Source organism: Giraffa tippelskirchi, chromosome 7 (genome assembly GCF_054371585.1).
Source record: "Giraffa tippelskirchi isolate mGirTip1 chromosome 7, T2T-mGirTip1v1.2.pri, whole genome shotgun sequence".
Taxonomy (NCBI): Eukaryota; Metazoa; Chordata; class Mammalia; order Artiodactyla; family Giraffidae; genus Giraffa; species Giraffa tippelskirchi.
Window position 1 is genome coordinate 77,109,826 of NC_137281.1, and position 14,913 is coordinate 77,124,738.

Consider the following 14,913-nt stretch of genomic DNA (forward strand, 5'->3'; position numbering starts at 1 on the left):
ATGATGAGGTCTGTCATATTTCATTGTGTCTGAGGGTCATTGTTTATTATATAGGTCAGTTAGAGCCTGGATCATAAATTTGTAAACTTTAGGCTTTACTTCTGTAGTTTCCAGAAATATAACAAGAAAAAATGCTTTACAAAGATGTTGCTTTGTAAATGCTGTGTTTTTTTTTATGTCCTGCACATTAAACATTTCTTCAGTATAAGCTATAATGCAAGTAAAAAGGATAGTCTTACTCTAGTAAAGTGATAGTCTTACTCTAGCTTCCAAAAAAAATAGGAAAAGCTTTTTCTGACTTAGATGTTTCAGTTGCAAACAGTTATGCATATTGAATCTTGATATTTTGTTGGTTTCCCACAAAGGAATCTAATTGCATTGTCTAATTATTTAGCTTTCTAAGCCTTTAAAGTTTATCATTTATGACTTATCATAATTACTGCATTATCTATACAAAATTGTATGAATATCTTATTGAGTTACCCCTGTGGGTGTTGGTATTCTCCCAAGGTAATAGAGTTTTCCCCAGTACATTTTAATAAGCTAATTTGTGTAGTTATTTGGCACAAATTATGCTAAATATATAGAATTGGTAAAGATAACACAGGGGTTTCCCAGGTGGCACAGTGGCAAAGAATACACCTGCCATGCAGGAAATGCAAGAGACACAGGTTCAATCCCTGGGTTGGAAAGATCCCCTGGAGTAGGAAATGGCAATCCGCTTCAGTATTTCTTGACTGGAAAAATCCATGGACAGAGGATCGCAGAGTTGGACACGACTGAGTGACTGAGCACACACACGCAAAGATAACACGTGCTATAAATCAAATAGTATATTGAATTGGTATGACCATAGCTGAAATACTTGTACAGATATGAAATATGCACGAATATTCTATTAATCATTATGTTCTCTTGATGGAATGTTTCTATGGTCTTCACTAAAAAGGGGGAAGTAGGTGAGGTAGAGGAATGAGAAACTTATCCTTAGCACAGTTATTTTAAGAATCTCGGTGCCAAATCCTAAGAATTACCAAGAGAGCTTATTAAAAATGCAGATTCATGGCCTTCACTCCCAAAGATCCTGTCCAAGTAGAACTGATACATACAGAGTCATACATCTGGATTTTAAAGACTTACTACAAAAAAACAAAACAAACTGTCATTAGTTCTTTAAAAAAATATTGATTAGATGTTGGAAGATACTATTTTGGATATGTCAGAATATTACTAAAAGCAGTTTTATCCTTTTGCGCTGTCAGAAAAAATGTTCTGCTTCTGCACTTCCAACCCTGGCCCTCCCCACCAGCACCTGCCCGATCAGCAGCTTGACAAAAGCATGAAGACTGACAGGCGGCCGTGTGTAATCTGAGTGTGTTCCAACCAGCATTTGATAGTAACACTGTCCTGCTATGGCCATGAGTCTTGGGACTGGTGGCATCCTTTTTCCCTGTTAGGTGTGGAGGCCTTAATTATTAGTCATGTACTGTTTTTGGATCCCAAAATAATTTCAAGCTCTTTGTGCTTGTACATATGTACACTGTGCTTTGTAAAGGAATGTGAACATGTCCACTCATTGTGTGAGTGTGTCTAGACACTCAGGTGTGCCTGATTGGGAACCATCCCCACACTGGGTGATTACAAATTGTGTCCCACTTCACAATGCTTGCTACCCATCCCCTTGTCCCCTTTTGCATGTAGCCTCTCAGTAAGCTGCTAAACCTATCCAGAAACTACCATGTTGGCACACTGATTACATAATCCCACAGCTAGAACTTCACATAAGCACACATTTCACATATTCAAGTGGCTTGGATGTTATTTACAGTTTTGGGCTGCTAATTACCTTATATTAGGTGTTAAGAATATGTCCATAATGAATTTGTTGTTCAGCTGCTAAGTCATGTCCAACTCTATGACTCCATAAACTGCAGCACACCAGGCTCCTCTATCCTCCACTATCTCCCAGAGTTTGCTCAGACTCATGTCCATTGAGTCAGTGATGCTATCTATTAGGTTGGTGCAAACATGACTGTGGTTTCGGACTGTAAATTTTAAATCATAACTAGGCTTAGACACATTATTAATCAAAATAGGAACCATTACAATCAATACATTTTTGGCAACAAGAAATAAGTTTGTTTATTCCTAAAGTGTAAAAATCCTTGCTTTGGGATTCGATGAACTCTTGGAAAGCATTTTCTGCCTCCTGCTGGTTATGGAAGCCTTTTCCCTGCAAAAAGTTGTTGAGATGCTTGAAGAAGTGGTCATAGGTCTGTGAGAGGTCAGGTGAATATGGCAGATGAGGCAAAGCTTCGTAGCCCAAATCCATTCAACTTCTGAAGCGTTGGTTGTGTGATGTGCAGTCAGGTGTCGTGCAGAAGAATTGGACCCTTTCTGTTGACCGTTGCTGGCTGCAGGTATTGCAGTTTTCGGTGTACCTCATCAATTTGCTGAGCATACTTCTCAGATGTAATGGTTTCAGTGGGATTCAGAAAGCTGTAATGGATCAGATGGGCAGCAGACTACCAAATACATTTTTTGGTGCAGGTTTGACTTTGCAAAGTGCTTTGGAGCTTCCTTTCAGTCTAACCACTGAGCTGGTTGTCACCAGTTGTCATATAAAATCCACTTTTCTTTACACTCTCAATCCAATTGAGAAGTGGTTTGTTGTTATTGTGTAGAATAAGAGAAGGTAATACTTCAAAATAATTTTTTTCTTTTTTGATTTTTGTTCAGCTCTCGAGGCACCCACTCATTGAGCTATTTCACCTTTTCAATTTGCTTCAAATGCCAAATGACTATAAAATGGTTAATGTTGAGTTCTTCGGCAACTTCTCATGCAGTTGTAAGAGGATCAGCTTCGATCCTCTCTGTAAAACTTCTTGAACTACCACTGCACTGTACGTTCATTAGCAGTTCCTGGGCCAAAGGTGTTGTTGATGTTGCAAGTTGTCTCCACTTCTTTATGATCCATTTTGAACTTGAATAAGAAAATCTAACATCATTTCCCTAGTTTAAAACAAGTAATAAGTTATTAGCAAAAAACATAAAGTGAGAAATGTGCATTAAAATGATATATAACATAATCACATTTAAGAATGTATTCCAGTACCAAATGGTAAACTTCAGCAGTGCAAAATTGCAATTACTTTTGCACCAACCTAATAACCATTCTCATCCTTGTCGTCCCCTTCTCCTGCCTTCAGTCCTTTCCCAACATCGGGATCTTTCCCAGTGAGTCGGCTCTTTGCATCAGGTGGCCAAAGTATTGGAGCTTCAGCATCAGTCCTTCCAATGAATATTCAGGACTGATTTCCTTTAGGATTGACTGGTTTGATCTTGCAATCCAAGGGACTCTAAAGAGTTCTCCAACACCACATTTCGAAAGCATCAGTTCTATAGCACTCAGGCTTCTTTATGGGCCAACTCTCACATCTGTATGACTACTGGAAAAACCATAGCTTTGGCTATACAGACCTTTGTTGTCAAAGTGATGTCTCTACTTTCTAATAGGCTGTCTAGCTTGTTGGCAATTTGATCTCTGGTTTCTCTGCCTTTGTAAATCCAACTTGTACATCTGAAAGTTCTTGGTACCTGTGCTGTTGAAGCCTGGCTTGAAGGATTTTGAGCATTACCTTGCTAGCATGTGAAATGAGCACAGTTGTACAATAGTTTGAACATTCTTTGGCACTGCTCTTCTTTTGGGATTGGAATGAAAACTGACTTTTTCCAGTCCTGTGGCCACTGCTGAGCTTTCTAAATTTGCTGACATTGAGAATGCAGCACCTCATCTTTTAGGATTTTAAATAGCTCAGCTGGAATTCCATAACCTCGACTAGCTTTGTGAACAGTGATGCTCCCCAAGGCCCACTTGACTACATCTCCAAGATGTTTGGCTCTCGGTGAGTGACCACACCATTGTGGTTATCTGGGTCATTAGACGTTTGTTTGTACAGTTCTTCTGTGTATTCTTGCCACTTCTTAATCTCTTCTGCTTCTGCTAGGTCCTTACCTTATGTTTCTGTCAATAGTGAATAATCCTTTGAAAATTGCCTAGAATCTTCCTGATTTGGCTGATTGTTCATGACTGATACATAGTATAATGTTAAGAGGAACAGTGAAATACTGCCAGAAAATGCATGAGCTGGAACAGTGGCAAAGTAACTATAAAGACTAAATGTATCCTACACCAGAAGCAAACTATCAGTTCAGTCACTCAGTCATGTCCGACTCTTTGTGACCCCATGAACCGCAGCATGCCAGACCTCCATGTCCATCACCAACTCCTAGAGTCCACCGAAACCCATGTCCATTGAGGCGGTGATGCCATCGAACCATCTCATCCTCTGTCGTCCCCTTCTCCTCCTGCCCTCAGTCTTTCCCAGCATCAGGGTCTTTTCCAGTGAGTCAGCTCTTCGCATCAGGTGGCCAAAGTATTGGAGTTTCAGCTTCAGCATCGGTCCTTGCAGTCCGAGGGACTCTCAAGAGTCTTCTCCAACACCACAATTCAAAAGCATCAATTCTTCGGCACTCAGCTTTCTTTATAGTCTAGCTCTCACATGCATACATGACTGCTGGAAAAACCATAGCCTTGACTAAAGGGACCTTTGTTGACAAAGTAATGTCTCCGCTTTTCAATATGGTGTCTAGGTTGGTCATAACTTTCCTTCCAAGGAGCAAGCGTCTTTTAATTTCATGGCTGCAATCACCATCAGCAGTGATTTTGGAGCCCAGAAAAATAAAAGTCAGCCAGTGTTTCCCCATCTATTTGCCATGAAGTGATGGGACCAGATTCCATGATCTTAGTTTTCTGAATGTTGAGCTTTAAGCCAACTTTTTCACTCTCCTCTTTCACTTTCATCAAGAGGCTCTTTAGTTCTTCTTCACTTTCTGCCATAAGGGTGGTGTCATCTGCATATCTGAGGTTATTGATAGTTCTCCTGGCAATCTTGATTCCAGCTTGTGTTTCTTCCAGCCCAGCGTTTCTCATGATGTACTCTGCATAGAAGTTAAATAAGCAGGGTGACAATATACAGCCTTGACGTACTCCTTTTCCTATTTGGAACCAGTCTGTTGTTCCATGTCCAGTTCTAATTGTTGCTTCCTGACCTGCATATAGGTTTCTCAAGAGGCAGGTCAGGTGGTCTGGTAGTCCTACCACTTGAAGAATTTTCCACAGTTTATTGTGATCCACACAGTCAAAGGCTTTGGCATAGTCAATAAAGCAGAAATAGATGTTTTTCTGGAACTCTCTTGCTTTTTTGATGATCCAGCGGATGTTAGCAATTTGATCTCTGGTTCCTCTGCCTTTTCTAAAACCAGCTTGAACATCTGGAATTTCACAGTTCATGTATTGTTGAACATCTGGAATTTCACAGTTCATGTATTGTTGAAGCCTGGCTTGGAGAATTTTAAGCATTACTTTACTAGCGTATGAAGCAAACTATAGACTAGTTGTAATCCCTTCCAGTTGAGCAGCGATTGATAAAGGGCTATGTATTACTGCCTGTGGGTGGTTTTAGTCATTTTAAAGGCTCTGAATTTTTAGGTACTTTTCTACAGGTGGCTAAAAGGCTGTAATTTGTATTTCCTATTAATCGGTTTCTTTCCTGTAGATTTAAAATAACATAATTATGTACTTGTTTTTGAAGAACTAATTTCTTAAAACTTCATTAAGTAAAAACTTAAGGTCCTGGACATGCTTAGCTTCACCCTCCTCTAAAAGCTCATCTTAGATCTATCTAGCCATAGGTAATAGTGTCCTTGAAAGGAATTTCTAAACATAAGGAAATATATGTATTTGAATAGATTTTTTATTATTTGTTTTGTTTCCTGTCGGGCGCTTCTTAAACTTACGAAATAACTATAACAATGTTGTCCAATAGAAATATGTGAGATTAAAAAAGTTAAAGATGATGGGGGAAATTGATTTTAGTAATATTTTACATGATATATTCAGTATAAAATTCCACAATGTAGTTTAGATTTTTTTTTTTTTTTTTTTTGGTATGGCATCTTTAATAGTAGCACCATCTCAGTTTGGTTGCCAAGTGTTCATTGGTTAAATTGCTATACCAAAACAACCAAATTTTGCTTAATGGAAAAATATTTTATACAAGATTTTCATTTAAACCAAATTAAAATCAGTTTCAGTCATACTAGACATATTTCAAGTGCTCAAAAGCAACGTGTCAGCTTTTATCTGACAAATAGGTCATATATATATTTCTCATGTGTCGTGGATCAGTGCATGAGTCTCAAACACAACTATTTTGAATTTTAAAAAGTCCTGCTAAAAGCATCCATTTAAAGACCAATACTAACACTGTCTTCCAAATCTCATTATGAAAACTCTCACTGGTGTACTTTAAGATGCCATTTGACAGTTCTTATAATACTGTCAGTTTATGATGCAAAGATTTTAAATTTTATTTTTCTTTTTTGTGTGTAAGTTTTGACATAAAATGTTAAGAGTAAAAGGAAGAAAAGTGAAAGTGAACCTATCTTTAAAAAAACTCTTTTCCCCAGCTTTATTGAGAGTAACTGACATATATCGCTGCATAAGTTAAAGGTACACAGCATAATGGTTTGATTTACATATATTGTGAAATGATTACCACAGCAAGTTCAGCTAACCTCCATCTTAAAAAGAAAAATATTCTCCTTGTGATTAGAACCCTTTTAACAACTTGCCTATATATTACAGCAGTGTTAACTATAGTAATCTTGACATGCAACGTTTTAACAGTGATTAAGATCTATTATTTTGTTTCTCACTTTTATTTGATGTTTTCTATACATCATCTGGTATAAATGGTCGTTTATAATGGCCAAATGGTATAAAAAGGCCATTTAAAAGAAAAAAACCATCATTGTTCATGCTGGATTTTTCAAAGATATCGGGGAACATATATACACAATGTCTTTTGTACGCCGTTCTTTTTAATATACTGTATTACTCTGTACACAGGTAACTCAGCAGAACGAAAAAACACCTACAGTTGAACATTGGCTCTTGAAAAATTGTAAACATTTGGTTCCACGACTGGATTCTATTAGATCCAAAATGTATTGGCTCAGTGGTGTGAAAAAGGAAGCACAACGGGCAAGTTACCACTTTTCCAGTCATTCCAGTAGATGGTGGTTAAAGTGAGTTTTAGATGTGCAATGTTCCTGACTGCAACGAAGAAACGGCCTTCTGAAGATTCCTGTTTTTAAGCACCTTCCCCCCTGTCCACCCGTTTACATCCTTGTAGTGGCCAGTAAAGCTCGGGGTCGCTATGAGTTGGAAGAAACACTGGGTTGACAGATCTACTGTGAGCTGTGTTGAGACTGCTTTAAAATCCATCGTTCAGTGCACTGCATAGTCACCTGCCCAAGATATGAGTTTGTTCTGTATCAGCTTAAATAGTGTGACCCTCTGAAAAAAGAAGTTAATCGTGATAGCTATAGGGTAGAAATTGGAAGAATCAGATGGAAATGCACTGACAATTCGCACATTATTCATCTCCAAGGGATTTTCATAAGATGTTCAACAACATCTGAAAAGATACATAACCATGGAGATACACCTATAAATGTGTTTACCATGACTTGATACATTTAACATGGCATATTTTTAGAAGCCCACACACGTAACAGTTTGTAAAGTTTCAAAGTAAAAATTTCCATGCTTTTAAAAATAGCTCTTCATAATTGTGAATTTATAATAGTTTGAATTTTATGTGCAGCTTTGTTTATGAGAAGCAATACTTTGTAATTTGATAATATTTCAAATTATTTTTAGCCTTTTCGTTTGAACTATTGCTTGATTACTGTAACTCAACATGACTTTCCTATTGAGAATCACAAATCAGGGTTCAATAGTAGGGATGCAGATCTTAAGTCCTTTTAACACAGACCATTTAAGTTTTTATTTTTATGTTCCACAGTGGGAGAAAAACATGCTCTACAAATGTGCAGAAAGTAGACAGGTAGAAAAGCCTCTTTGACTGGCATTTCACTCTTCACATGCTTTGAGCTGAATTTTGGGAGACAGCCTTTGTTATTGTCAATAAATTTTTAAACATATGTATGTAGCTCTAGGTGCCGATTTTGCTGTAATGGAGTCCTGAAGAATGCATGAATTCTCAGAAGGACTGCTGTGGGCTTGAATGAAGGTAGATATGTTGGAGCCCAGTTTACAGTACTCTGTAAGTGTGATTCTGTATAAGACAGGTCTTGACCTGTACATGAATGGCTGATGTACCAAAATGAACTTTGAGGCAATTCTATGGCCTAGACCCAGAAAGCCGTCCTGGAGTAAAAGTCCTCCAATGTATCTGCATTGGTGATCCTGAAGAAAAATTATGCTCACACCTTTGTCACTTGAAAATGTTATTTCTCTTAAAATAATTATGGAGATAATGTTCTGTCAACAGGTTATATTTTTTAAAAATCTGTTTAAATGTTGGTAATGTATTTATTGATGAGACTATGAGCATTTTCACAATATATTGGCTTTATTCTAGCATCATTCTCACACCTTGTCTGAGAATATTAGAAGTACAGGTTTAATATAGTTAACTCAGTCTCTTGATTACAGTGGAGGTGGGTTATAGATTTTTGTAACACACCTTCAGCAATGCATTGAAACATGCCTTTTAACCTAATGATTGACTTGATTGATATATTTGAAAAAAAATTTTTTAGCACATTTGCAAATCTTAAATCATGTATCAATTTTAATGCCTTTGCTTGTTCATATCATGTTTTTGGGGGGGATTTGTTTCGTTTATTGACATTTAGAAAAATACAGAAGGATCTGGTGTCATAGTAACAGCAGAAGCACTGGAACTTTAATATGTCTAGAGGGAATAGCTACCCACTTAGTGTTACAGCTGGGGTTCCATCAAGAGGCAGTGCTCCCTTTTAAAAGGGTCCTGTAACCTGTTTTCCTGAGCCATGTTGTAATAAATCTCTACCAAGTGATGCAGGGTGTTCAGACCCATATGAATCCTTTAGGAGTGAATCCATGGCTGTAAGCACAGGCCACTCCAGCGCTCTGAAGATTGTCCTCACACCTGAAGATAGTAGGTTAAAGCAGAATCTCACTAGCAGCTCTCAATGGCCATTCTGTGGTAACAACTTTCTCCAATACATCTACTTCCCCTCCTCCAGATTCAGCTTCCTCCTTCCACAAAATTACATGTTACTCTAGGTCATCAACCTTTGGAGTTCTCACTAATAATAAATTGAGTTTCAGATAACTGCAGTCCGTTTGTCCAGTTGAATCCTCATGTTAATTAAAAATCAGTTTCAGAGCCCCCCAAAATTTATATCAAGTATGGTTTCCTTTTTATCTTTGCCCCTAAAAAAATGAGCATCTCTGCCCTTAGTATTAAATTTGTATATATTTAGGTAGGACGGTGCTTATATATGATCATGTTTCCAGTTCCAAATTTGCCCGTACTACTAATGTGGTTTATTTGACAGTTATATTGCTGTTGATATATCATTTCCATATCAAAAATCCCCAGACAGCTGCTTGCTTATCCTGAATCAATTTATAAGTTAACTTACCAATCGAGTCTCAACTCATTATACTTAAAATAGGGAAACAAGTAGGTGTTGACTTAGTTGTTTGGAGGTTAATGTTACTGCCCACTTGAATGTCAATTTTAAATATTTCTTTTACTAATACAACTAAAATTATGTACATATAATCAACAAGGCCTGTATAGAAAAAGTATTCCTAATGATTTAAAATCCTAATGGTACTGTAGTGTAGCAGCAGTATGTGGAAGAAATACCTGGCTAAAGAAGAATTGTAAAAGATGAGAATTGCTCACTTAATGTATATTTTACAGGCTTACTGAGTCTCTGAGCAGCATAAAAACAATCATTCTTTAGTTCTTCATTGTAGAACTGAGACATTTCTATAAAATGTACAGCTATAACAGTTGATCAGGAGTAGTATTTCCACAGTGAAAAATATGGGGGCTTTTCTTATTATATGGACACACAGAAAATTTATTACTCTGTATAATGAGGGAGGGAAAAGAAGCCTTGTTTCTACAAAGCTGAAATATGTAGCAGTATTTGTTAACTTAAGGCATGACCTCTCTCTGTCATAAAATGTGTTAGATTGAAAAGCATACTTTGGCCATAGCAGACACTAAGAATTAAAACTCTTGTATCAGTGGAACAAAAATGAATGGGCAGCACCTTCTCTGTTTGAAATGGGACCAGTATACAATTAATACATTTAAATTTATACATTCCCTAAGACTGTTTTTAAATTGCATTCATTGTGTGTATAAATTTATAAATTTATATACATAATACCAAGTTATTTGTAAAAAGTCTTTTTGAACAGCTATAAAACGTTTAAAAACTGTGGCAGATACAGTTATCACGCATGCATTTGATAGTGAAAGCAGAAACCCAAACAAGTTTTACCTAATTCTTGCACTGAATTTAAATAATATAAAGTTAAATGTGCATTTTAAACAGATTTTATTTCCCATTTATTGGTTAGCATAGAACAATGCTTAGTGTTAGAGAGTTGATCACAAGATTGGTTTTAGATGGAAGATGGTAAGAAAGCAGAAGCACCTTACTGTGGAGCATGTTGCATTCATTTAGTGCTACTGAACAATTCAGTAGTTATTTCTGAACTTTGCTGCAAAGTGCTCTTTATTTAAAGCACATAAAAAGAGTCTCGGCTTAATTGCTTTGTAAAATGAAGCAATGATATTTTTTATCCTATAAATATAATCTAATTTAAAAGTTTTTCCTACAAAATGAGTTTATATTGCTGCCTAAACTATCATCTATGTAAACAAAGGATTTTTAAAAAGGCGAGAGAGGGAGTCTGAATTGTGAGAGTGTGTGTGTGTGTGTGTTTAATGTTTGCTTATTGAATTATTTCAGAGATATGTGCATTCTAAAATTTTCTGTTTTACCCACAGTAAATGTACAGCTTGATAGTGGAGGGATTTAATTGATTGAATTCCAAATTCATAAGTGTCCCTCTCCTTCTGCAAACACATGAATTACACCACTGTAAGGTGTATGTACATAAAATACCTCTGAGGCTGATACATTAAGCATACTATCAGTGTTACACTGAATCGTCAAGCAGTCCTGTTTTGAGGGGAAGGAGCAAGTTTGGGGTTTTCCGGTCAGGTGTGACTGAGAGAGGCTCCGATTGGTGAGTTCAGGAAAGTCTCTGGAAAGTGATTTGAGATGTATAGAAAAGGTATGGGTGTTGGTTAAAGAGTTCAATTTTAAGAAGGGAAGTTTTGTTTTTTAAACTTGCATGTTCTATGGTTAACTATCAACAAGTTATTCTAGCTTTTCCCAATACTAATTGTATTGGTTTTAAGAATTCTCCATAATCACAAGATGACATTTTCCCTTCATTTGTGACCAAAGAAGGGTAGACAGTACAACCCATGCAAGTGACTTCCGACTTCCTCAACTTGGACAGGATCCCCACTGCGCCATTGAATTTCTTATTGTACTGTATGTCTTGCCAAGTGTGAAACCATAATATATAATTTATGAAAAACTGAAGGCTACCGATCCTTTTGCATGAATAAAAGCCCATTAGGGCTAATGAAACTGACATGTCTTTTAGCCATTCCGGTTAAATGAAAATTTTAATGGCAAACCAGTTCTCCACTTACTAGCTTTGTGCAATATTATAATGGTAGAGGCAAAACACTAGCACGTTGTGCTCTTGGCTTTTCAGGATGGCTTTAACACCATTACATTAAAATGGACACTGTACAAAATGTATTGTAAATGGCAGCTCTTGCAGATTTACAGTACTTAAATATGCTCAGTTAACATTCTAAAGTATTAAAAGTACAGAGAAAAAAAACCTAAGCATTTAGAGCAATACTATGAGATATCCGATAATGTTCTGACTGTTGCCTTTTGCTCTTTAGTGCAACTTTCTGCATTGTAATGACTGTATCGCTTTGTATTTCATGTTTTTTACACTCATGACTTTAGAGTTAAATACTTGTACACCAAGTATTGCAATCACCTTTCTCTTCTTGTACATGCAACGTAACAACATACAGTTTTGGTGCTTAACAATATTCTTTTTTTCTTTAATAAAAGATATTTATTGAGTTAAGCTCATTTTGTTTGTTTAAAATCACAGCGGTGGTATATAATGTCACTTCTTTCTAGTAAGAAGAAGCAAGCTATACATTTGTTTTTATATGATGAGCAGGGTTCAAACTCTCCACCTCTGTACCTCTGCCTCTTCCTGACCACTGTTTGTAACAAAATACAGTTTAGAAATGTTTTTAGCAGTCAATTTGTGATCATCTAAATTGGGGGAGGTTGTTGTTTTCACATTTAGTAACAGGACTCTTTTAACTAGAGCCTAGTAGGTTCCCTGAGCTGCTGCTGCCTTGCTGCAGCCCTGACACAAAGAGGCACGAGTCTAAATGGTCCATCATTAATGGACTTAGGTCTCAGATTCCACCTGGGGCCTGAGTAAGGGCTCCAGTCCCTCTCCGTACCCCACATAGCTCAAATCGGTTTCATCTCCTTGGATAATTTGAGTTTTTGTAGGTGGCTGTTTCGGTTTTCTTTTTTTTTTTTTTAACCAGGGCTCGTCTCTGCTTGAGAAGGTCCACGTTCTTGTATTACATCCTTTTTTCCTTCCCTTCTCCCTTCCTCAAGCCCTCATTTATAAAATGATGGGCCAAGTAGGAAATGGCACTTTTTCCGTCTCTAGGGAGAAGGCAATGGCAGCCCACTCCAGTACTCTTGCCTGGAAAATCCCATGGATGGAGGAGCCTGGTAGGCTGCAATCCATGGGGTTGTGAAGAGTCGGACACGACTGAGTGACTTCACTTTCACTTTTCACTTTCATGCATTGGAGAAGGAAATGGCAACCCACTCCCATGTTCTTGCCTGGAGAATCCCAGGGACAGCGGAGCCTGGTGGGCTGCCATCTATGGGGTCGCACAGAGTCGGACATGACTGAAGCGACTTAGCAGCAGCAGCAGCAGGGTTAAGGGAGCCATTTCTCCCAAGGAAGGACCTCACTCCTTTGTATTCCCTCCATAAATGTATACGAAATAGAGGGCTTTGATTACTAGATGGTTTTTCTACGAGAGTTTAGAGAATGAACTTAATACACATGCTTTAGCCAAAATGATAGAATATCACGTTCAGCCTCAAAATGAATGGACTTTAATTCAGATCTCAACATAGTATATGGCAGTCCATCCTTGTGAAAATCATGCTGTGGCTGGTTTGGAATGGGCTTACTGGGTGACCTACCCGGACAGGTGGAAACCTTTCCTGGAAATCTAGGCCCTATAGAATTCCTTAGTCCTTTGTGATGCCATCGTTCATCCTGACCTTGCTGAGTTCTATAAACTGGTTGAAACTTCAGTAATTCTTTGCTGTAGGAAGCTGTGTGGAAGAGGTTTAAAATTCTTTGATGCAAAATCACCAACATTCCATCACATTCTGACAGTTACTGAAATTTAATCATGTTTCCCAAACACTCTGTCCTTCTGCCAAGTGGATACTCTTCCACAGACACCCACAGCTTGGCTGCTCACCAGGAACTTAGTTCTTCCTCACTGCTAACATCTTCTGATCTCATAACTAATAATCTTGCTTGCTCACAAGAGCTCACCAGTTTTACACGCTCATCATTCTCCAAACTCCGCTATTTGTCAACTTCTTAACCTCTGACAGATGGCTGACCCTTCTCATTCTTCTAGATTTCAGACAGGTCCATCTCTAGTCATGGTCACTTCCTCCCTTCCCTCATTCCTGCCTTTTCCTCCTGCTCTTCCTGTTGCTGTGGAGAACATCATCATCATGTGCACTCAGGCCATTAAGCATCCTCCACACTGTCATTCCAATGGCCAGGCCTTGCTTACTGCCTCCATGCTGGTTAAGGAAATCATGTATCTATGCTGCAAGGTTTTCTGTAGGTCTCCTAAGCCTACTCCTAGTATCTACATTTTTATGCTCAGCTCATGCCTTTCCACCTGCACACGTCTAAAATGTTCTTCTGGAAAGCAAAGATGCAAAAGGAAGAATTACAGAATCTAATCTTCACAAGTCATTTGAGGCATGAGAAAGGGATTTAGGTATTGTCTGGGGTGACAACTATGAAGTGTCAGGGAGCTTTCCTTTGACCCCACCCCTCAGTTATTCCCTGCAGCATCTTCAACTTCCTCTCCACCCTAACCCCGTTAGGAGCAAGTGTGCTCAGGATTCAGTTCAGACTGAGAAGAGTAGTTCATTTTAGGCTAAAACCAGGTCTGAGTCTCCCTGTGTCAAGATGTGCTAGAGAAACTCTTGATCACTAAAAATTTTCAAGGATAAAAACAGTATCAAAGACATCAAGATGTGACTTCAAATAAAGTCAGTCCAGAAAAAAAACCATTAAGTTCAAACCTCCAGAGGCAACTTAAGACATAAATGAGTTATAGGCCAGATGCCTTTGAAGTGCTTTGAGCACAACACAGGGCTAATATGCTGTATGGATTTAGGAACTTTGTTACCTAGAATGTAGTTCCCACGAGGAGTATCCTGGGGACACATACATGGTCACATTTAAAACTCCTAGACTGTGTCTCACTTCCCATGAGTCTCCAAGCTGTAGATGCTTTGGTGCTGACTCAGCCTCTTCATGTGCTGCTACAGCTTGAAAATTCCCAGTGACTGCAGCCAGTTTGAGTTGTTTCAATCCTGAGTAAATGTCTTAGTCTATCTATATGGTCATCTGGAGCCCTTTTATATTGAAATAATATTTTAAAGTTCTTTGATCAAGTCATTGCAAGTCTATAATACTGGTTTTTGAGGAAAAGCCTTAAGCAATTAAACCTACTGCCCAATTTCTGTCAGAATAGTTTATTATCAAGAACAATTAAAAAG

The 14,913-nt window shown here is 37.9% G+C and overlaps 2 protein-coding genes across 5 annotated transcripts in view; one reads left to right on the forward strand and one right to left on the reverse strand.

Annotated features, from left to right (window-relative positions):
- Positions 1-12,133, forward strand: part of JMY (junction mediating and regulatory protein, p53 cofactor) — an 80,932-nt gene extending 68,799 nt beyond the window's left edge. The window contains exon 11 of the mRNA XM_081505954.1: positions 6,974-12,133. The gene's annotated coding sequence lies outside the window, so the exon portion shown is untranslated. The remainder of the gene's footprint in view (positions 1-6,973) is intronic.
- Positions 1-14,913, reverse strand: part of HOMER1 (homer scaffold protein 1) — a 213,948-nt gene that overhangs the window by 46,547 nt on the left and 152,488 nt on the right. Inside the window, exon 11 of one of the 4 annotated variants that reach the window (XM_081505963.1) lies at positions 2,117-3,012. The exons of the other annotated variants lie outside the window; for them this stretch is intronic. Within the exon in view, the coding sequence (XP_081362089.1) occupies positions 2,839-3,012 (174 nt within the window). The 3' untranslated portion in view covers positions 2,117-2,838. Of the gene's footprint in view, positions 1-2,116; positions 3,013-14,913 lie in introns of those variants that run through there. 4 annotated transcript variants of the gene reach the window in all.